This window comes from Pagrus pagrus (genome assembly GCF_965226575.1).
Source record: "Pagrus pagrus genome assembly, chromosome: 13".
Taxonomy (NCBI): domain Eukaryota; kingdom Metazoa; phylum Chordata; class Actinopteri; order Spariformes; family Sparidae; genus Pagrus; species Pagrus pagrus.
In genome coordinates, this window is record NC_140197.1 from 2,854,213 (window position 1) to 2,875,864 (window position 21,652).

Consider the following 21,652-nt stretch of genomic DNA (forward strand, 5'->3'; position numbering starts at 1 on the left):
GCTCAACACTAATTCAAAGCGACTTGGAGGTGGAGTTATTAACCTTTAACTATGTGCGCTGTAAAATAACACGTTTTCCCCCAAATATGCTCATATTAAGTCTCTGGTACAATAGTTTTTACTGTAATCCAGAAGCCCGGAGAACCCAAATCCATTTGAAAAGAGGTTATATACACCCTGAATGTGTGGTTGAGCTCCACTTCAGACAGGGTGCACGCTAACACTTTTAGTTTAGCAGCTTTAGTCAAGATTTCAGCTTAAAAAAGGTGAAAATAACATCTTTTCAGATCAGTTTGTGATCTCGGGCATCTGGAGACTTGGATTACAGCAGACACGCTGTATGGAGCCATGTCATGTTTTTTGGGGGGGTTGTTTTTACGTTTTAAAAATGCTGCAACGCTGTTTTGATGATTGCATTTCTGGGCGTGAACTGTTGAGTAGTTTAAACGGTTTCATGTTGAACTCAAAAAGGTGTCACTCTGGATGGGGACCAGACCCTGAGGACACTATTGTCTCTTTACCACTGCAGGTAATTAACAGGTGAAGGTGTAGCGATAAGACTGGTTCTGCTTGATTCTTTGAGTCTGCAGCCATGCCAGCAGCTGTGTGGGACTGTACTCACGGGCACAGCACTGTTTGGCCTAAATGCTAATGATGGCACGGCAACATCGACGATGCTAACAGGCCGATTGCTGATGTTCAGGTGTTCATACAAGTACATATCCATCCAATAGTAATTGAGGTGTTTCAGTCTTGGCTGCAGCTAAAAAAATGTACCAGAGGAGTCTAGAATCTGGCAGAAGTGAGTACAACAGAGCTGTCATCAGAGTTATAATCAGAGTTGATTTAGATGATAGAAATAAAGGATCAGTGCGTGTGGTGAGGGACCAGGGCTCAACAAACTGAGCTTCAATCTAAACTCTCGAGTTGACTCAGCCTCAGTTTAGGAAACTCAGGGTTTTTCAGTTCCAGGTTCAGGTCTGCTCAGCCTAAGCTAAGTGCATGGGTGGGGAAAGAGAGAAAGTTATTACAGATGGAGTTTTGATACTGTGATTCAGTACGGCAACAGGTAAAGTCCACATAGGAGTGGAGAAAGTAAGTTAACAGTTAACACTGTTCTTCTGTTGAGCGCAATCCACATTCATCATTTACAGCTACATTACATCTGACAACTGTTGCACACCTGGGGCCTCATTTATAAAGCTTGCACACGCACAAAAAAGGGCTTGTCATGTGCGTACGCCACTTTCTAGGCAATACTTGAGGCAAGGGATATTGGCGACACACTTGATTTCACTCCACATCAAACTTTATAGATCCACTTTATGAACATTCGAAGCAGCAGTGTTTTTGTTTGTGTTTGTAGTGAAGGATAATTATTCCATAAACATCTCTTCAGTTGTAAAAGATAAAAAGCAGAGACAGCTACTGTATGACTGAGGGCTACAGCTGCACTCTCAAATTAAACGGCCTGTTCCAGCAGCATCAGTATTTGATCAGCGCCGTCACACTGAGCCTCAGAGCGCAGCGGACAGGGCCGGACTGTTTGGTGGCTCAGAGGAGGTCACGAGTCGGAAGCTGTATTTCACAGCTGTGAGTGCCGGCTGGCAGAAATATTGGGATGGATGCTGATGGTTGAAGCTGAAGGTGTTAAAGATGATCACTCAAGCTGTCACTTACTAGTATCTGCCATTAACAGCTCTCATGTGAATGAAACATGGACGGTATTTATTTCAGTCCAGCAATAACACTGTAACAAAAGCAGATGTGAGAACAGCAGCTTCAGTGTGCTTTCACTCTCTCTCGTGCTCAGAATAAGTGAGTAACCAGAAATGTGGTCACTTGTACAGGAGCTCTAAATGTAGGAGGTTACCCGGCTCTGCTGAGTGAGCTCAAACCGGCCAAGCAGCTTTACCTGACGGTGAACCTGCAGAGAGCTGACTGTCAGAATCCCTGTGCTCATATCATGTCAAGGTGAACGCCTATCAAGGCCCGATCCATATAACCTCACTGCTAACATGTCAGTGTCTTTACTTTTAAAGGGCAACTCCCCCAATTTTACGCGCTACTGTGTTTACAGGTGTTGGGGAGGACTGCCGCATGTGTGTGTAAAGTAGTAGAAAGCCCTCTGTGGCTCCAGAGGAAGCCGCATGTCATCTGATAAAGTGCCTCCTGTGATGTCACTCAGTTGCATTGTGGGTAATGTAGGTGCCAGGTGTTAAAAAGCAGTCCACTGGTCTAACAGTACTATCCTCTAACACTGTTGGACTCATTATGGACAGAACAATTGATCAGAATCGATACAGCAGAACAGAGATATCACCTTTTTATTACACAAATTCTACTTCCTGTTCAGAACCTGGCGTCTACATTACCCACAATGCATCTTCACGACAGAGCGACAGGAGTCTCTAAAAACCTTGGTCGCCTTATGTCCTGCGTCACCCACAGCTCTGTGTGCCTGATGCTCGTTCTCGTCAGCTCACATTGAGTGTCTCATCACTTGTAACTTCAAACGGAGATGATTTTCATCTTTTTGATGATCGTTGCTCCATCCTGTGTGAAACCACGAGTGAATACTGACTCAGTATTTTAATAGAGGACATTTGATTTTGCTAAAATTGCCTAAAGCTAACCTTACTGCGCCTGCAAACTGGAAATGTTCTTTTAAATACCTGGAAACTAAAACACTAACAGTGAAGATCCAATTGTCCAGCAGTACTTACTGAGTGGTGTGTAATTGAGCAGTTTTATACTATATCACCTAAAGGCCAACCTTTAGGTGATAGGTGACCAAAAGGTTTCCTGGCAGAGAAATTCTCATTAAACCACTAAAGCCCCCTGAGTGACATCACTGGAGGCAGTTTATCAGATGACATGCAGCTGCCTCTGGTGGAAGAATTACCCTTTAACACGTTCCATCCAGGCCCATTAAAGCTGTCCTCTGCCTGCTGTAGGACTGGACTGTTTTTTTTCCTTCAGGACAAACTAATACATTTTTACCAAAATGATTAAGTCAATTCAGACACGTCCATGATGCACCTCAAACCGATCGAGACAAGTCAAACCAAACTCTCTAGTCAATAAAGTCTTAAGACAGCCGAGACAAGGCCTCAATACTGCACTTACTTACCATTAAAATGACACTGCACTTGTCACCTCCAACAAGATTATGTTTCACCGGTGTCTGTTTGTTGGTTTGTCAGCAAGATTACACAAAAACTACTGAGCACATTTCCACTAAACTTGGGTGGAGGATGGGCCTCAGCCCAGAATAGACCCCATTTACTTTTGGTGAGGATCCAGATAAAGGGACAGATCCAGGAATGTTTTCTTTAACAATGTGAGATGAGACTTTTTTCTTTTCTTTTTTTTTTACATTTTCATGAATCTCTCAGATAATAATACATGGATCTGGATGAAATAAACCCTTTTTAGGTGGCTGGTATCTGTGAGTGAGCACAATTTGATGCAGATTTTAGATCTAGTGAACTTAAATCATGGTAAACCACTTATTGCTGCTTTCAAATTTAGAGTGACACCGGGCTATGGAGTTTGATATCAAGGTTAATTTATTTAATTTTCATTTCACAAACCTAATGTACTAAATGACATTAAGTTTAAGTTCCTTTATGCTACATAAATACAAATATATACATAAAACAGTGTTGATGAGTTCAGGAGTCTCACAGCCCGATGAGTGAAGCTGCTCTGTAGTCTGGCAGCAGATACTTCTGTATCTGTTGTCAGATGGCAGCAAGGTGAACAAACTGTGGCTGGGTGGGTGTTCTCTTTTAGTATCTCTGGGCTCTGTGCAGACATCTCACTTCACTGATGCTCTGTAGATGGTACCAGTGATGTTCTGGTGGTTTTAATCACCCGCTGTAGAGCCGTCCTGTCCTGGGCCGTGATGAACCATTAGTTTGTGATGTTTCCAGTCAGGATGCTTTCTGTTCTGGCTCCATGATTTAACCTTCCTAAGTTTCTGTAGGAAGAAGAATCATTTCTCTATGTGTTTTTTAGAATGGTTCTCTGTGATGATTGGATTAGGTGGATCAGGCTTGAAAAAAGATTAATTACTTATTCTTTGGCCTTGGCGGGGGTATGCGCTCTACCGAGTGCCATCTAGTTTCAGATGTTTCTACATTGCTGAGACCAAGCCCTGCGCAGATATGATTAAATGTGAGGCGTCTGGAAATGAAAAGTATTTCTTCATTAAACCTTGTATTTTGGACTGTTCCAAGACTTCCAAGACTTGAAATAGTTGGGTTCAAATCTTGAATCAGTTCTCAAGACTCAACCCCATGTTAGCGATTAAAGCTCGTTTTACTGCAGTCTGCAATAAAACACAGAGCACCAAACAAGTCTCCCTCCAGAGTCGTTCTGCTGCTGGATCAGGCTGTTTAATTTGAGAGTGCAGCTGCAGCACTCAGTCATACAGTAGCTGTCTCTTGAGTTATTTTTTCTCTTAAAGTGGGAGGGCTCGGCTCTGACTCAGATGTAGTGGGATGATGTTCATGAGACTGATTGAGTCAGCAAAGCCTGCTCTTGTGTAGTTGTTGTAGATGAAAGAGGACCAGGCGTTGAAAACGTTGAGCTTTGACCTTAATTACCAAAAGGCCTTAGACTGACTTTTGAGTTAAGAGTGATGAAGAAATCTGAAGAAAACTGCAGCCAATCAGCTTCAGAGATGACGATGCTGAACGTCTCCATTGAGTCTTGAGTCACATGTCTGCACTGACAGCTGTTTGACAGGTCCATGTAAAGTCTCAGTTGAGACCACATCAAGTCAAAATAAAGTTGGGACATACTTAGGTTTTGCCAAGTCTCAAGTCCTTGTGCCCAGGTCCAAGTTAAATAATGGGACTTCATAGGAGAGGTTCCAGTCTGTTGCAAGTCTTTCAGGTCTGAGTGAGTCGAGAATGAGCAAGATGATTTAAGTTTATTAACAAAAATCCCCAAACAGCATCACAGTAGGAAATAAATAGTTCTGCAGACATAAACTTATCCCACAACTTACAATAAATCAGAGATGCAATTTAAAGTAAATGAAATCATTCTGTGTCTTAAAGTTAAAAGGCTGAGCTCTTCATGTTTGTTACGGTGGGAGTGCTGGTGTGGTGCATCAGCAGGGGTCCCTTTCCCATCTTGAAACACATTCATAACCCCGCACTAACATCTGGGATGGCTTCCCTATCCACATTTGCGGCCAAAGCGAGCTGCTCATAAATATGTCAATAAATTTGACATTGTGCGTCATTTTCCTGAAAGCTGCAGCTGCTGGGAGAGAGCAAGCAACGTTATGATATGGTAATGTAAGGTCTACTCTACTCAGCTTACTGTTTTATGCTATTTGCTGCTAACGTTAGCAGGTGCTGTGGGTTCTTCAGCTTAGTAACCACCAGCACTTGTTGCTGCTGGATATATTCTCTTCCTGCTCCACTATTCTCTTACCAATCGCTCCCATTTGTAGCCACGTTTGTAGTGTTTTCAACCTTTCATTCTACCTCCACTTACAGTAACATCTCACCCATCAGTTTGAGTTTAGCTCAGAACTAATCATGGGTGACGTGTGAACGCGAGAACGTATGAATGTGAAATTCACTAATTTATTTTCAAAAAAAGTTTTTCATGGTGATACCACTAGGGGGAGCTCATGTTTAATCAGGGGCGCACAATCTTGCAAACTTTGTCATCCCTCTCTCGGATGAGCACCTTTTGCCACAGCCGGATGTCATGACCTCTGTCTCTGAGCTGAAGGGCTCATCTGTTGTCTAGCTGATGTCTTGTAAGAAGGAATGACAGGTAGCAGAATGGCTTCGTTTAGTTCAGTAATGTTATGGTTGTTTTCTCTTCCAATGATTCTTAATGTCCTCTGCTTTTGAACTTGGGTGAGGGTTGTATAATCCTTGATGATGAAATGGGGGGAATCAGTGTTGAGGAAGCCATGCCAGACCCTCAGATGCACCACATCCCAAAACATCACAGTAGAAATGTACAATTATTGCAGTGAAGAAAGTGCTACAGTCACAGTAGAACCACCTCGGGATGAATCTCACACACACACACACACACACACACACACACACACACCCACACACACACACACACAGCTATCCCAGTACTTCTTCAGAGGACCAATGATTAACGTTGCCTCCAGCAGCCAGTCTAACAGACGCTTCCTTCACATCCCGTCCCTCAATCAGCACTCATCCTCCCTCCTGTTGGTCAGTGGGTCTGGGTGACCAGTGTAATGTCAGCTGGGGGGGCTGTTGGAGTTGTTGGAATTGGTGAATGGACTGCAGTCTGGAAGAAGTACATCTGAGAGAAAAGAGAAAAGAAATTACGATTCGGTCAAAGCTGAATGTGTGCGACTGACACGAGGCTACATGTACGTGGCTCACTTACCTTACAGCCGATAGCCAGCAGCGTGTGCAAAACTACTATCGTTGCAACTGTAGCCACGGCCATCACCTTGGTGTCGTCACGGACAACGGGCCAGAAGGTGAGCACCAGGACTGAACCGGAGATCAGCATGGCAACCAGGATCAGTGTCCAGCGCAACCACTCATATGGAATGATCCACAAAACCTGGAAAAGAGCGGGTTACCTGTCAGTTACTGATGTCGGTCAGATCCTTTGCTCACCACAGGTACACATACAGTATAGACGTCACTACATGAGTGGAAGATTTTCCATCAATGTATTACAGAAGCTGGACAATGGACTCAAAGATGGCACCCAGTCACTTGAATGAAGATTGCTCGTTGAGCACACGAGGCGAGAAACAGCTTTTCTAGGTGCTGTGACAGTTCCATGGATTAGAAATTCACTGTTTACAGTTGGTGGGGTTACTATCTGTTCATCACTGTTTATATAGAATAGAATAGATAACAGCTTATTATGACCCTTGCGTCCATGAATAAACCTCAGGGGAGGCAGATGGACTCACCGAGGTGGGGATATAGATGAAGAGGGAGTAGCCGTAGACGCAAACAGTCTCCAGGAAGGAATAGCCTCCAATCTGCCTCTCAGTCCCTTGCCGCCAGGTCAGGAAACCCCACAAACCAATGGGCACCAGCCAGGCATACAAGAAGATGACGACCGCAGCTATCGTCACTGTTAAAGAGCAGGACAAAGAAACAAAGCGTGAGTCGACACGACTCAGTAAAACTGAGACAAACTAAGTGGTTTATCAAAGCACTGACCTCTGTGGAACTGTGGTCTGTAGTGGAACGCAGGGTTTCCCATGTGACTGAGGAAGACGGACAAGTTCCCACTGATGGCGACCGAGAAAACCAGCGTGACACAGATCCAGAATGGACCTACACACACACACACACACACACACAAACACACAGTTTTAAATGACCATTGAACAAGTAATGGTAATATCCCCAGACTCCCTTACAGATCACATTATTTTAAGAGCTGTTGAGTGAGGACAAATTTTATAAACTGATGTGAAACACTGTTGACAACAGATTATTTGGGCCTTCATGTAAAGTTGGCAAATGTCATACATGTCTTTGTCCCAGTGATGGACGTGTTTATTCACAAAGCAGGAGAGAGACATCTGATCACAGGTGGCCACTCAGATGCAGGTTAATGCCAGATGTGAACTGATGTGCGTAAAGCTGTCCACTTGTGATTGGATCCCTCAGAACGGATGTTAATACCAGGTCTGAATTCCCTCTTAGTGCCGCACCACCAGACTGCAGAGCAGCTTCTTTCTTAGGACTGTGAGAGTCCTCAATTTCATCCTCAGTGGTTCACCATACAAATCAGAATCCCACCTGATGCCATTCATCATAACATAACTTCATCTTGCTGATGGTCTTGTTTGCTTGTGTAGACGATGTAAAAGCTAAAGTATTGAACTGAGACTGTGTCAGCTAAAAGTTGCAGTATTTAAGGACTACCACTCACATTTGATTCTACAACCATGGCGCTGTAAAATTATTATTGGAAGAACCTTTAAATCTTAACTTCCTACCAATGTACCTTTTCAAACTGACCTTTAGCACCAAATACCTGCTGTAACTAGAACAGTTTCTCTGTTCTTACAGTCTCTCTCCAGCCTACATCAGTCCTGAACTCACTACATTCTCCACCCTCTTGTCCCAGGAAGAATCCCTGTTGGACCCTGGGATTTTTAGTATGTGTGTATGCTTCTAAAGACTATCGCTCCATTTAAACAAAGCTGCTTCTTATTATTAATGCTGTCACACAACTGAGTACGACCACGAAATGCTGTTATACCTGAAGTCTGTTCAATAAACTATGCTGACAGTTCAACAAGTGGTTTGACAAGACAGACAGGCCTAATACTACAAACAGAGTCACAGTCACTATGTTTACTTTGTGATAAAGGGCTGTTCATATTTGACTAGTGATCAGCTCTCAGTCCGTCAGTTCGCATCTGACATTAAACTGCGTCTGACTGTGATCAGATCTAACTTCTCCGCTCTATATGCAAATCAACATCATTGGAACAAACGGTTAACTGAAAAAAACAACTTCATGTATTGTATTAAGTAGGCAGGAGAGTTTTTCTCACTCAGCGACTCCTAAAAACATGTAACTTGTGAAGGGAGATTGGGTATATTGACGTTACTAGTAGCTGGTAACTGTCTGTTGTACGCATTGTCTGTCTGACGAGTACGGCGCTGTGAAAAAGATTTGCCCCTTGGGATGATAAAGTCCGAGTCAAAGTCTAGCTGTCCACTTGTGATCAGATCACTCAGGACGGATGTTAATAACAGGTCTGAATAGCCCAACATAAACCTCTCACACATGCACTGTTTACCCAGAGCAGCTGCATGTGTGAACACAAATGTCTGCTTTATTACCTTACCCTGCCAGCTCCCTAGTCCTCAGTCAAGGGGAGCCACATGTTTGATTAGAGAAGATAATTGTGAGTGAATGAGTTCACAGAGAGCGAATGGGTGTGTTGATGACATGTATATCATGCGACTGGTGTACGACCGAAAGAATCAAATATCCCAGGGTGAAGAAGGAGAGTCGCTTTACAAGACGATGACGAAGACAGAGAAAGTGTCTGTGAACTGGAGGCATGAAGAGTGCTGTACACACTGAGGTTCTGCAGCGTATGTATTGTGTCGTATCCCGCCTCCAACGCGCCCTGACCCAGGCCTCGCCCAAACAATACAGAGTGTTTCCAACATGTGTGAACTATTTCCCCATGTCATTCTCTGGATATTTTCCAGAGTTCATATGTGACGGGGCCGACAGTGACAGTGGGGTGTACATACTACAGAACTGCAGTTATACCCAGATAACCTCCCTTAATCACTGCTGCAAAACCGCTCTATTCACTTTCTTTCATTCACACTGACAGAGAATGGCCCATTCATTCATTCATTCAGCAGAGGGTCAGCAGTCATGTCTTTGCTAGATGTGTTTTACTGAGAAGAAGAGTCTTTCTTCAACATCTTTCATGTTGTTTTACTCTCCACTAGCATCAGAAACCATTCAGTCTAACTTTAAAATCACATTAAATGTACACACAGAGAGAAAAATGAAGAATAAAAAAAAATGAAGAATATATAATCACTTATCACGTCTTACCATATAGATCTGGGTTACTCCTAAGGTGGTGTTTGATAAAGTTTCTTCCAGGTAATGGCATCACTGACCCCTTCACTCTGTCCAGGACCTGCATCCCATCATGGCGTGTCAGGCAAAAGAGCATGTTAAAATATGTAGATTTGATTTATAATAGAAACATTCTTGTTGTCTTGAGTGTCTCATACCTGCACTGTGTCCACGTTGAAGAAAGACTGATAGTACTCAAAAGTCCAGAAGCCACCGCTTGCTTTCTGTCCTCCTAACAGCTGGAAGCACAGACATCTGTCAGCTGCTGTCCACTCAAAACAGGTTAACCTGTGTCATGGTGACATAGGGCAGTACAGACACATTTACAGACCTCAGAGCTCTCCTCCTGACCCTCCTCGTCCTCTGAGAGGTCTAGTTTCACCTCCTCTCCTCCTCCTCCTCCTGCTGCTGCTGCAGTGGTGGTGTTTGAGGCAGACATGCTGAGTGTGGAGGCCCCTGGGTCGACAGACAGCAGCTCTGCTGCTTCCGCAAACTCTGCAGACAAACATCAAGGAATACAGAGTTAGCACCAGTAGTGGTGCTACAACCAGGGTGTACACATAACAACCAGTTCTACTCCAGGAACCCGGACCAGCATAGTTCAACTGAAGCCCAGTGTATATTTTCCATGTCAGCATGACTTCAATTGTGTTATCACAGGGAGTGTGTGTGTGTGTGTGTGTGTACGTCTGGAACGCCTTCTGCAAGCTAACTGCAGAGAGTAGTATAAACAGAACTACTACGTGCCTGAGGTGTCCGCAGCTGTCTCTGTGTAAGTCCGCTCAGTAGATAATCCAGGCCTAACCCTAACCTACTTCACTGAGTGATCCTGTACAGCTCTATCACAAAGCTGGTGAACAGGTTTACTGATTCAGCTACAAGCGTGTTCACGGTGTGCAAACAGCATCGTCGGACCGTGAATGACGTTCTTAATATGAAATGTAGGGATGCACCAGTTGTGAAATTCCCGGCCGATTCTGACAAACAATTTGGTTGGTAGCCAACGCCGATGTATGGCTTGTCACAGATTCCCCCTTTGTGCCAGGAAAACAAATCTTTCTTATAAAAAATAACTGATCTGTTTAAAGTCAGTCAGTCCGTCATTGCACCATCTTTGAAACAGCACAGATTCATCATACACATCTATGATACAAGCTTTAATATTATCTTCTTTGAAGGTTATAAAAAAAGAGACTTTTAGCCAGCTTTATAACGACCCCTTCTGTATTTAAACAGCCTTGCAAACTGATTACAGGGATGGCACAAGCCAGTAGCTCATTAATGTGCCAGCACAAAATGTAACCTCAGCCACTGCCATCTGTGAATGTCATCTTAACTGCTGACAGGTCAACAGCAGTCAACAAGAGCTGCAACTAACAATTATTTTCATCAGTTTTTATCTGTTGATTATTTTCTTGATTGAAACAAAATATATATAGAATGTGTTGAAAACTTGTATGTTGAAGTAAACATGTATGTAACGCTGTGATCCTACCCTCTCACTGAAGTTACACAGAGCACAAACAAGACAGAGACACCATTCACCCTGTTACATCACACTGTACCATCAACATGACTCTAGAGCTGTTATTATAAGGTGAAATAGTGACATAATGTTGCTTTAAACAATTAGATGTTCGGTCTACAAAATGTCAGAAAATGATGAAGAATGTCATATTATTTGCTTTTTTTAAAGTAACATGATTTTTATGTGGTGTGAGATGCAGTGCTGAGCTGGGACTGTCTTCAAAACTCTTTGGGTCAGCGATTCTTTCGGAGACATGTTGTCTGAACATCTCGGCAAAAAGACAAGTAGAAATACAGTTTAAAAAAAAGGATCACATTTCTTGAATTCAGAAAGTTGCTCTTTAGCAGTCAACTTATCAAATGCATATTAGATATAACTGTTTTTAAAGACTCCACATGCTGTTAGGAACAACAGCACGTGGTCACCTGTGCCACTGGAGGTCACTGTGTCTGAGGTGCTTCTCATTCGCCTGATGTTATGTTTCCTCGCTCCTCTGCCTTTAATCTGCTGGTGATTGGGCACTTTTGACACTGCATCACCACAACACAGCAGTATGCACTTCAGAGCATTATTGCTAAAGTCAGAGATGGCGGCGCGCACAAGATGTAGTTTATAGTTATATATACGGTCTTATTCTTACCAAGACTAGTGCAATACATATTTATTATATTGTTTCATTATCATTCTATTTTTTATCTGCTTACAAACTATATGGTTTTAATTTGTTTTCTGTTAAATAGTGTCGCTCTAAAGGACTGATTAACAAAGGAAAAAAATAAATTATATATATTTTTCAGTATTCATCATAAGGATTTTTCTTTTCATGATCCACTGTTCAGCTTTCAACCCTCATCATGGATAACATTATATCCAGATACAGCAGACCTTTGTGGATGACAGACCAAGACATGGAGCGTAAGATCTGAGAGGGAAGGAGAGAAGCGAAGCCCAGACACCTGGAGGAGTCAAAGGGGAGGTGGGGAGAGGGAAACGACACGCACAGAGCAGAGACATCAAGCTGAAAGACTCGGTCTTTACCTTGGAACTGTAGATCATTTGGACTGGCCATTGCTTCAGCGGACAAACAGCAACCTCATGCAACACCTGAGAAGATGAGCACTGAGGTCAGATACGTCCACATGTACATGTACACATCAAACTGTGTTCATGTACCAGGCAGCAAGCTAACACACAAAGAACAAGTATACAGTTACATAATACAGACACGCACGTAGTTCTCAACATGACCAAGGCGGGTCAGAACTGTGCTCTCTGACATATGGATGGTGACCAGGTTAAAACCCACCTGCCGTCTGCAGGATGTCCCTGACGATGATGGCGTGACAGTGGCCACAGAGCTGCGACAGCTACTAGCTAGGCTAAACGCACAGCAGCGCTCTCGTTTCTCATTTGTTTGAAGACGTGAAGGTAGCTAACGTAAATGGATGACAACGCGGCAGATGTAGGTTTAATACGCTGACAGAAAAACGGGAACACACCGCTAACGCCTGTCTCTCATAGGTGACGAGACAGCTAGCAGCCAGTCGAGTGGCATGTCTTCCGGTACACGTCACCACGTAAACAAAGCTGTCACGTGAACCATATTCTTTTTTTTTAAGGGTGGCTTTTTTATTAAAATATAACTCGTATATGTGTCATTTACAATAACGCCAAACATTTGACGCATTTCCAATTCATATCAAAATTCCATAGTAAACACGTATTTTCATGACAGCAAGCGGAACGTTTGCGAGGTAGCGCCTTCTGTCGGAAGATTAAAAGCGAGTCACCTCTCGGGCGCCATTTTGGCTCCATGTGAGCTGTCTCGTTGACAAGCGGGATGTTTCTTCAGCGTGAAGGTGACCGTAGCAGTGGATAAAATCTGTTAAAATGGCTTCGTTGCGTGTAGTGAGGAGGATGTTCTGCGCGGCGGCAGAAGCAGTAGCAGCTCCGGCCCCAAGCAGCCGGTGGGAAAGACTAAAGAAGAGTAAAGCTGGTGAGGAACTGAACCCACGACTCATTCATGTCAGCTAGTTAGTGTCACAGGCAAGGCTGCAGGGACCCCACTAGCTCGGTTTAACACATGTAGGTAAACTTCGGTTTATCCTACTGTCCCGTTCACTTCAGTTCACTGGTAATATGGTGTTTGTAGAAGGGAAACATAATGAGAGAGTTGTTGTCACTTATTTTAATTACCAAAAAAATACCTACTCTATCATGGTAAAATGCAAATTCTATCTAACATTAGGTGTACATGGTGATTTATCATGTTAACTAATATGTTTCCTGTATTATAATGTTGCTCTTACTGCATATTGGTAAAATGTCAGTGTGACTGACAAGTTGAGAAAAGTCTTTATTGTTGAAAAAGAAGAAAAATGTTTTTGCTGTATCCATTCTGATCGCTTTTCAAATCATGGAGCCATCATTACCCACAATGCAACTTAGGGCACACTCACACTAGGCAATCCGTGCCATGCCCAAGCACATTTGACCCCCAAAGTCCAGTTTGACTAGTATGGGTACACCGTGTGACACTTTCTTGGCCCTGGCATGGTTGGAAGAGGCCTCAGCACGGAACGGTTGCTCATGCACGAGCACAATCACGGGTCAAACGTATGTACAAGAGGTAACTGTGCTCAGGCCTGGTTGCGGCTGGAGCAATGTGAGTGCAGGTCAGAGGGGGGCGAGGAGGGACAATCATGCTTCAGCATGGTATGGATCAGCTGGGCCAAGTGTGAGTGTGCCCTTAGCCACGGACACATCATTGGAGGCACTTAATTAGATTACATACCGATTCCTCTGGAGCCACGAAAGTCTTTATTCATACATGCAGTAGTACTCCCCAACACCTGTAAACACACTTGGACCCACTTGATGCTGCGTTCCATTGCAAGTCGGAAATCGGTATTTCCGAGTCAGTATAAACATGGACACTCGCTGCAATCGGGTGTTTGAATGGCAGATGCAAAGGTGTTGTCTGGCCTTTCAGTGTTTTCTTCACAGGCGTGGTTGATTTTAGTAGGGAGCTGTGGTGGTTCTGTGGATGTCTTTGCATAGTGCTCGTGTTAGCCGTGGTGTATAGCACTATTTTCTTACAGACACGAACAATATGTAAGCTTACATATTGTTCGTGTCTTGTCTGTCCTTTTCTGTCACTCTGTCACCGTTTATTGTTTCCACCAGGTACCCAAAATGCTGCCACATAAACAATTTACAAGTGGCAGGGGCTTCTTCTGTGCTAATTTCGAGTTGCTCGAGTTTCCAACTTTGACTTGGACTCCAATGACTGTTCCATTGCACTCGTCCGTGTCTGAGGTCTCTCCCCCGAGTTCTGAGTGCGATGGAACGTACCATTATTCCTAGCCCCCATGATACCACACGTGAATTATGGGCGCAACTTCCAGTGCGGCCTGTCACTTGAAATTATTCTGTTTTTTTTGTTTTAATGGTGCAATCTGTTTGAGTAGATCTCTGCTTTGAAACTAGCGAGTAGTTTAAGAAGGACTTAGGATGATTAGCCAGATCCAAATGTTAGAGATATTTCTTTCTTCTGTAAAAAAAAACAAAAAACAGCATCCTTTTGTTCCAGTGATGTACTTGTTTATTTCCATGTATAGCAGGTAAGTGAGATCTGATCACAAGTTGTCACTCGAGACACATGTTAATGCCAGGTGTGAACTTGGCGACTTGGAGCTGTCCACTTGTGACTGGATCACTAAGGTTGTTAATACCAGATCTGATCAGCCTCTAAGTGTCCTATCTTGTGTCTGCAGGTGTGTGGTGTCGCGGCCTGGCCTCTGACTACAAAGAGGCCTGTAAGGAGATATTTGTTGGTGCGTGGGAGCGGCCTGTCAAAGCCTCTGCCTATTTGAGTCTGCTGGGCGGGGCCTGGGCCTGTTCCTATACCAAACCTGACCAGTCATCCTTTGAAGCCGCCCTGCTCGACTGCTCTGGCCAGCTGGGCCTGCTGTCTCCGTGGATCCGCAATGCCACCTCCGACGGCCATGTGCAGAGCCTAGTGAAGCTTCAGAATGATGGCCGGATCCGCCATATCAGCCTGGGTCTTCTGTCTCTGGTTTACCGCGCAGACTACAACCCAGACGTCACACTGTACGAAGCCCAGTGCTCCAACCTGTCAGTGCCCTGGAGGGAGCTCCCTGAACGGATTCTAGACGTGGGCTTCGTTGGCCACTGGTGGATCCTGGACTCAAAGATGAAGGACTATGATGTGAACGAGGGAGAGTTCAAGCACCTGCCAGCCCACATGCAGGCAACATCACCACCCAGTGTTCAGGAGGTGGAAAAGAGCGAGAGGTTGCATAAAGAGTCGTGGTTAGCTCTGACCATGGAGGACGAAGAGAAGGACACAAACGTAGTGGACAGAAAGCAGGAGAGTGTCAGTGAAGACAGCCCAGTAGAAGCACTGAATCAGGAACAGACTCAAGCATGAGAGCTGTGTGAAGCGGACGTTTCACTCTGCCAGGCAAACACATGCTGACTACAAAACTGTACCAGGGAAGTTTGTCTCATTTGTCATGCACCATTGGATTCGACAAACCACTTTTAACTTACATATTTCAGCTTGAAACTGTCTAAACTGTTTACTGCTCCCACAAACCGCCAAGGCAACAGGAAACACTCTTTGTCTCGTCACACTATAAGCAGCCATTCAAAATGGGTTCTGTTTTAATTTATTCCAACATGCTTTTTCTTTCACAGAAAATATTGCAAATCATTTATGCCATCAAACACAGGTCAATAAATCTGTCAGTTATCTCCAGATGTCTCCCTGTTGGTTTATCTCACTCATCTCAAGTGTAAACCTACTGTGATGTCACCAGTTGGTTTGTTGACTGGTGGTTTGAAGCCTCAAGTTTGAGATTATGGTTGGTCACCATCTTGTTTTTTTGGAGCCAGAATTTCCCCCAGGATAGGACACAACCAGACACACCTAGCTCTACACAATGTTCTGAAAAATCTGAACGAGGTTGAATGTCTGTATTTTTAGATATACAACAAGAGATTTCAAACTTGATCAAATACAGAGGTGGAAGCACTTAACTTCAGTAAATTAACAAATGGTAAAATACTCTATTACAAGTAAGAGCCATCAATTCGAAATTCTGCTTAAAGCAGCATTATGTAGGAATTGTTATTTTGTGCTATTAGCCCCCCACACACACAAACACATACAGTTTCTGAGTCCAGCACCACTGTCTTAACAAATCCTTGGTTTCTGTAATGACACTGACAGGTGAGCTAATTAGCTAACGGCAGCTATATTTAGTAGCAGCTAGCAGTGACTGTATCAACAAGTACAGCTATCTGTCTGTCAGGAGACTCGTAGTTGATGTTGCATGACATGATGTCTTAAAGCATTACACACTTGCAGCAGGAGACTGCCTGCCCACCCAGGTTACATGAGGCCAATACTGATCGGGACACAGAGTGGAACTGACAGAGACAACCATTCATCCTATTACAAGTTAGTGCACCATCAAATTGATTTAGAATCATGGGTGCACAATATACTTACCAGCCTGATATGGAAAATGTATGTTATTGGTTATGGATCGGTAATGAAATCATCAGCCGATGAAGAGAGCCGATAATACAAAGCAAAATTGCTTTCATTGTAATTCAAAGCATCCATCTGTGCTCACTACATCTTAGTCTTTCTTAGCCTCAGGTCTGAATAAACTTCAGGTGATGAAGCTTTATATAAAATACAAAAATGTGAAATTATCAGTTATCTCATCAATATTGGAAATGGGAAGCAGGTAATTGTCCATTATTGGCATCAGTTGAAAAAACTCTAGTTGTGCATCCCCATTTTGAAGCTGTTATTTTAAGATAGAATAGTATAAGTATAATCAGCAAGTATTTGTTGCCAAAAAAAACCCAACGGGACTAATATATTATTACATCATATTATACAAACATATGTGACGTTATTATTATTATATACAGTTTAGAGGGGAAATGTCACATGACAAAAGGGCCGGGAACCTCTGGTTTAGTAACCTCATCATAAAGTGTTCTTTTATTTTGAAAAGTAAGTGGTCACACTAGCTGTCTAATAAATGAAGTGGTGTGACACACACAACAATGTCCTTTAAAATGAAATAGAGTTGAATAGAAGAATAAAGAAATATACACTGGAACAAATGTACTGCAGTAGTAATGTGATATTCATATCCTGGACTCACCTTTTTACATTTGAGTGGATCTTAAGTGTGTAGCTTAGTCCAACAAACAACAGAGATGTACACTACTGCTGACTTGACGGCCTGATGGTTGCTTCAGGTACACTATGTCACTTAGTCCGTCATTGTAGATTCAGAAATCGATCAGTTAGTTCTACAGATCCATGTGAAGGAGTATCATTGTGACACAGACCCCTTGGACATTAAGACATAATGGGGTCAAAGGTGACTGATGATGTCACTTCTGACTTGCTGGTGGAGCTATCAGGTGTCTCCTGGAGGAAGTCACAGGTCAGGGGCCAGCTTGTCTTCAACAGTGGACAGAGTTAGCCTGTCAATGGATTTCTGTTCAATCAGTGCACTGTGTAGTGGTGTCTTTGGATTTAGCCACCAGATGGCGCTCTAGTGCAAAGTAATTGTACTGGATGTTGCTTAATTACCACAATTTCACATCCCATAGGATGGGTTGAGGATTCAGTCCGAATTTATTCATTTATTTATATTTGCAACCACATAAGAATAATAATGATAATAATAATGAATAAACTTTATTCATAAACACCTTTCTTAACAAAGTTACAAAGTGCCTAACAGGAAATAGAACCAGACAAAGCAGATAAACCAGATAAGACTAAAATGAAGAAAAACAATAGGAATCAAATCACATATGAAACATTTCCAAGGGCTTATACAAAGAGAAATGGTTTAAGAAGAGATTTACAGGAGACGAGGGACTCAGTGTGTCTGAGTTCAACAGGCAGAGAGTTCCATAGTTTAGTGGCTCTAATATCAAAACCCAAATCCTCTTTGCCACAGTGACAAACCAGCAGGGCTCCATTTTTGCAGAGCTCAGGGGTCTAGAGGGTACATAACAGGTTAATAAGTTCAACATGTATGTAGGGGGCAAGGCCATTCAATGCTTTAAAAGTCATACCTCTTTCTCCCAATTAGAAGTCGGGCAGCAGTGAGTGAGCGCCTGAGTGCAGTTCACTGGTATAATCCAGCCTAGAATAGATAAAAGCAAGTATAACTTTCTGTACATCAGCCAATAATAAAAATTACATTTTTTTTTAAAGATTATCCTGAGCTTTAAAAAAAAAAAGATTGTACAACATGTCAACATACTGAGCAGTTTCCTCCACAAACGAAGACCATGAGATGTGGTTGAAAGGTATGGAAAAAGCTAGAGGACCGTCAGCACGCCGGCACGACCTCTCAGTTGATCGCAGCTGACAGAAAATGAATGCACTGGCTTGCAATGTGTAGCACATCATCACATCATGAGCCTGATGTGATCATGAGGCAAGAAGTGAGATCTGACCATTTCAGCACTAAGATGAACATTAGAGGTGCCGTCTGCATCAAGATAAAGCGTTAAGTGCTGCATCTTGTGTACTGTGTACAGACGGACACTTAACCTCTCCGATCAGGTGAATTTAGGGACCGCTCATTAGTGTGAACTGGTCATTATTCCAATGTTCCTGCCTCAGAACAACCATTATTATGCTGATTACTCTGCTGATTATTATTCTGCTGTAGGCAGACTCCTGAGGCTATCCACTTTAGATAAACAGCTTTTTAACAGCTTCTTCCAACCGGCCTACCTTACTGAAACCCTAGCTAAGCTAAATGGTTTCTCGATGCAGACAAGCAAACATACTCATATTTAACAGATATAATAATTAGCATGTGATTACTCTTAGTTTAGCATGTGAGCATGCTAACATTTGGTAATCAGCGCTAAACACAGCGTGATGTGGGGCTGATGGGAATGTCATAAAGGGGCAAAGACACGTCCCTTCTGGTGGACCACCATCAGAAAAAATATACAGTGACCTGTTTGAATTGTGCCATGAATCACACACCTGACTTTTGTCAACGAGAAAGTGGCCATAAAACAAAGTGAACTGAACAAACTGAAACCTTGAAGAGCTGATCCTCACAGAACTGGCTGTCTCTCCTTCTGCATATCTGCAGTTGTCAATATGATGTGACTTGTTGTGATTTTTTCATTTGTTTAATATGTCTTCTGTGCTGAGGTGACGACCATGTTGGTGTCAGCGACATTCTGAGTTTAGTTTCACACAAAACTAAATGATATTTTATCGTCTGGACCACAAACTGCATCTTTTTTTGTTATAGAACAACAGGTGAAAATATCTTAGCCTGTGTTAATTACAGACCTAATTGCAGGCATTTAACCACCTCTGTCTCTTAGACTTGAGGCCTATGCAGGAGGACCAAACTGTGACAACTGTGGAGGGTGAAATTTTACATAACTCACTTAAATTATATTAAGGCTTAAAGTTACGCATAATTAGAGGCATGGTCTGCTTTGAGTGACAGCTAGCTAGCTAGCCTCAGGACTCCAGAAGTTCCTCCAGAATCTGAAGGAAAACATCGGGAGTTGAGGAGAGAACAGAGTTTGTTTTTTTAAACTGTTGGGATAAAAATATCTTCACTCTCACCTGATGTAGTGAGCCACGGAGGTGCCAAATCCACTGTAATATACAGTAACTCATTTAACTGCTGAATGGAGGGAAATGTGACTGTACAGAGTAGCGATGGGTTAAAGAAAAGACACTACAGGATAACACTAAAAACTTAAATGTGAACCTCATGATGGCGCTAGAGGAGAAGTCAGAGAATCGCCAAAGTAAGCAGGATTCATCCTCTGGGCACCTGAGTGTCTCTCAATTTCATTGCAATTAAACATGGTCCTGATATTCCTGTCTGGACCAATAGTCTGACTAACTGACCAAATGACAGACAACTATAGCGCAAGCCATAGCTTCAGCAATAGAAGGAACGATGAGACTCTTTCTCCCCCCACGTTCAGGAGTTGTTTGGTTTGTCAGCAGGATTACACAAAAACTACTGTACAGATTTCCACTAAACTTGGATGGAAGATGGGTCTCTGCCCAAAATAGACCCCATTAACATTTGGTGTGGATCCAGTGCTTAGGTGGCTGGTATCTATGAGTGAGTACAGTTTGATGCGAGTCCTAGATCTGGTGAGCTTAAATGATGATTAAGCAGTTGTGGTGGATTATATTTAGAGTAATGCAGAGCTAATGTTAAAGGGGTCTATTCTGGGCTGAGGCCCATCCTCCATCCATTTTTCGTGGAAATCTGTTCAGTAATTTGTGCGTTATCCTGCTGACAAACCAACCAACACACAAACAAACGGACAGGGGCGAGAACGTAATCTCCTTGTCAGAGGTATCAGACTTGACTGAATTAAGTGGAACTTTTGGGCATTGGGGGAAGTACTTGCTCTACTGAGTGCCATTCTAGATCTGCTTGCAGTGCAAAACGTCACCAGCAGAACCACTGGAACCCTCCCCTGCACCTGCAGGCTGTTATAGTGATACTGATAAGAGCCCACATTTAGTGCGAGCTTCTCAGGACATGACGAAATAAAACATTTCCTATATTTTTTGCCCCCTGACTGTTTGGCCCAGGTCGGTGCCACTACACACTGGAAGCATGGCCAAAGGACATAATGGATTGTTGCTGTGCAACATAAAACGGACATTTAGCATTGATTAATTAGCATTAAATGAACAAAAGAATCATATTTGGTCTCTAATGATGGCTGTTTCCTCAACTTCACTTCATATTTTAGCTGTTTTAGTGAATTTACAACAGCGATAGAACCAGTTTGTAAAAATCTAAATTAAGCTGAACATGGTGTCGCTGCTTTGTCTCTGTCGCCTTCCTCTTGTGTTGCATCCTCTCAAGCTTCCTCTGTGTGCATCTCCCTCCATCTTCGCCTCATGACCTCTATCGACCCCTGCACTCCCATCCATCCTGCCCCCTCCTCCACACAGACAGCGAGTCTGTCGTGCCGCAGGGGTCAGTGAGGGCGGTCACTGTCAGGTGGTGTTTGAAAAGCACGCCGCTTCTTTTCTTTCAATGCAAGAGTGGTGAGGTGATGGACATCACCTGACTGATCTGCAACAGTTTCACATGTATACATGCCTGTTGTTGATGAATATATCAGCTCTTTACAGGTATTTCCTTCCTCCCAATGCTTTAGAAACTCACCTTTTAACTGCTGAATTTCCCATGTAAATTTAGTGCCTACACTGTCAGATCTCACCTCTTGCTACATAAACCCATCATGATGTGATGCTGTGGTACACATTGCAAGCCAGTACATTCATTTTCTGTCAGCTGCGATCAACTGAGCCACTCGGTGAGTTCATGCGACGATGCTGACGTTGTTGTTCACCGCTTCTTTTACCCCGACTACCCTCACTAACCCCAAGAAGAGAGAGCAGGAGCTGATGGA

General features: G+C 43.2%; 2 protein-coding genes across 2 annotated transcripts; one reads left to right on the forward strand and one right to left on the reverse strand.

Annotated features, from left to right (window-relative positions):
• Window positions 1-4,923: 4,923 nt before the first annotated feature.
• Window positions 4,924-12,704, reverse strand: yipf2 (Yip1 domain family, member 2). Its single transcript, XM_084371644.1, has 9 exons — window positions 12,453-12,704; window positions 12,185-12,250; window positions 9,950-10,113; window positions 9,777-9,857; window positions 9,592-9,679; window positions 7,209-7,325; window positions 6,953-7,119; window positions 6,409-6,591; window positions 4,924-6,321 (listed from the first exon to the last, which is right to left on the reverse strand). Exons 2-9 carry the CDS (start codon window positions 12,213-12,215, stop codon window positions 6,229-6,231), a joined length of 924 nt encoding a protein of 307 aa, XP_084227770.1. The 5' UTR covers window positions 12,216-12,250; window positions 12,453-12,704; the 3' UTR covers window positions 4,924-6,228.
• A 235-nt stretch (window positions 12,705-12,939) lies between these two features.
• Window positions 12,940-15,929, forward strand: timm29 (translocase of inner mitochondrial membrane 29). Its single transcript, XM_084370410.1, has 2 exons — window positions 12,940-13,142; window positions 14,923-15,929. The coding sequence occupies exons 1-2, from the start codon at window positions 13,037-13,039 to the stop codon at window positions 15,597-15,599; spliced, it is 783 nt and encodes a 260-aa protein (XP_084226536.1). The 5' UTR covers window positions 12,940-13,036; the 3' UTR covers window positions 15,600-15,929.
• Window positions 15,930-21,652: the final 5,723 nt, after the last annotated feature.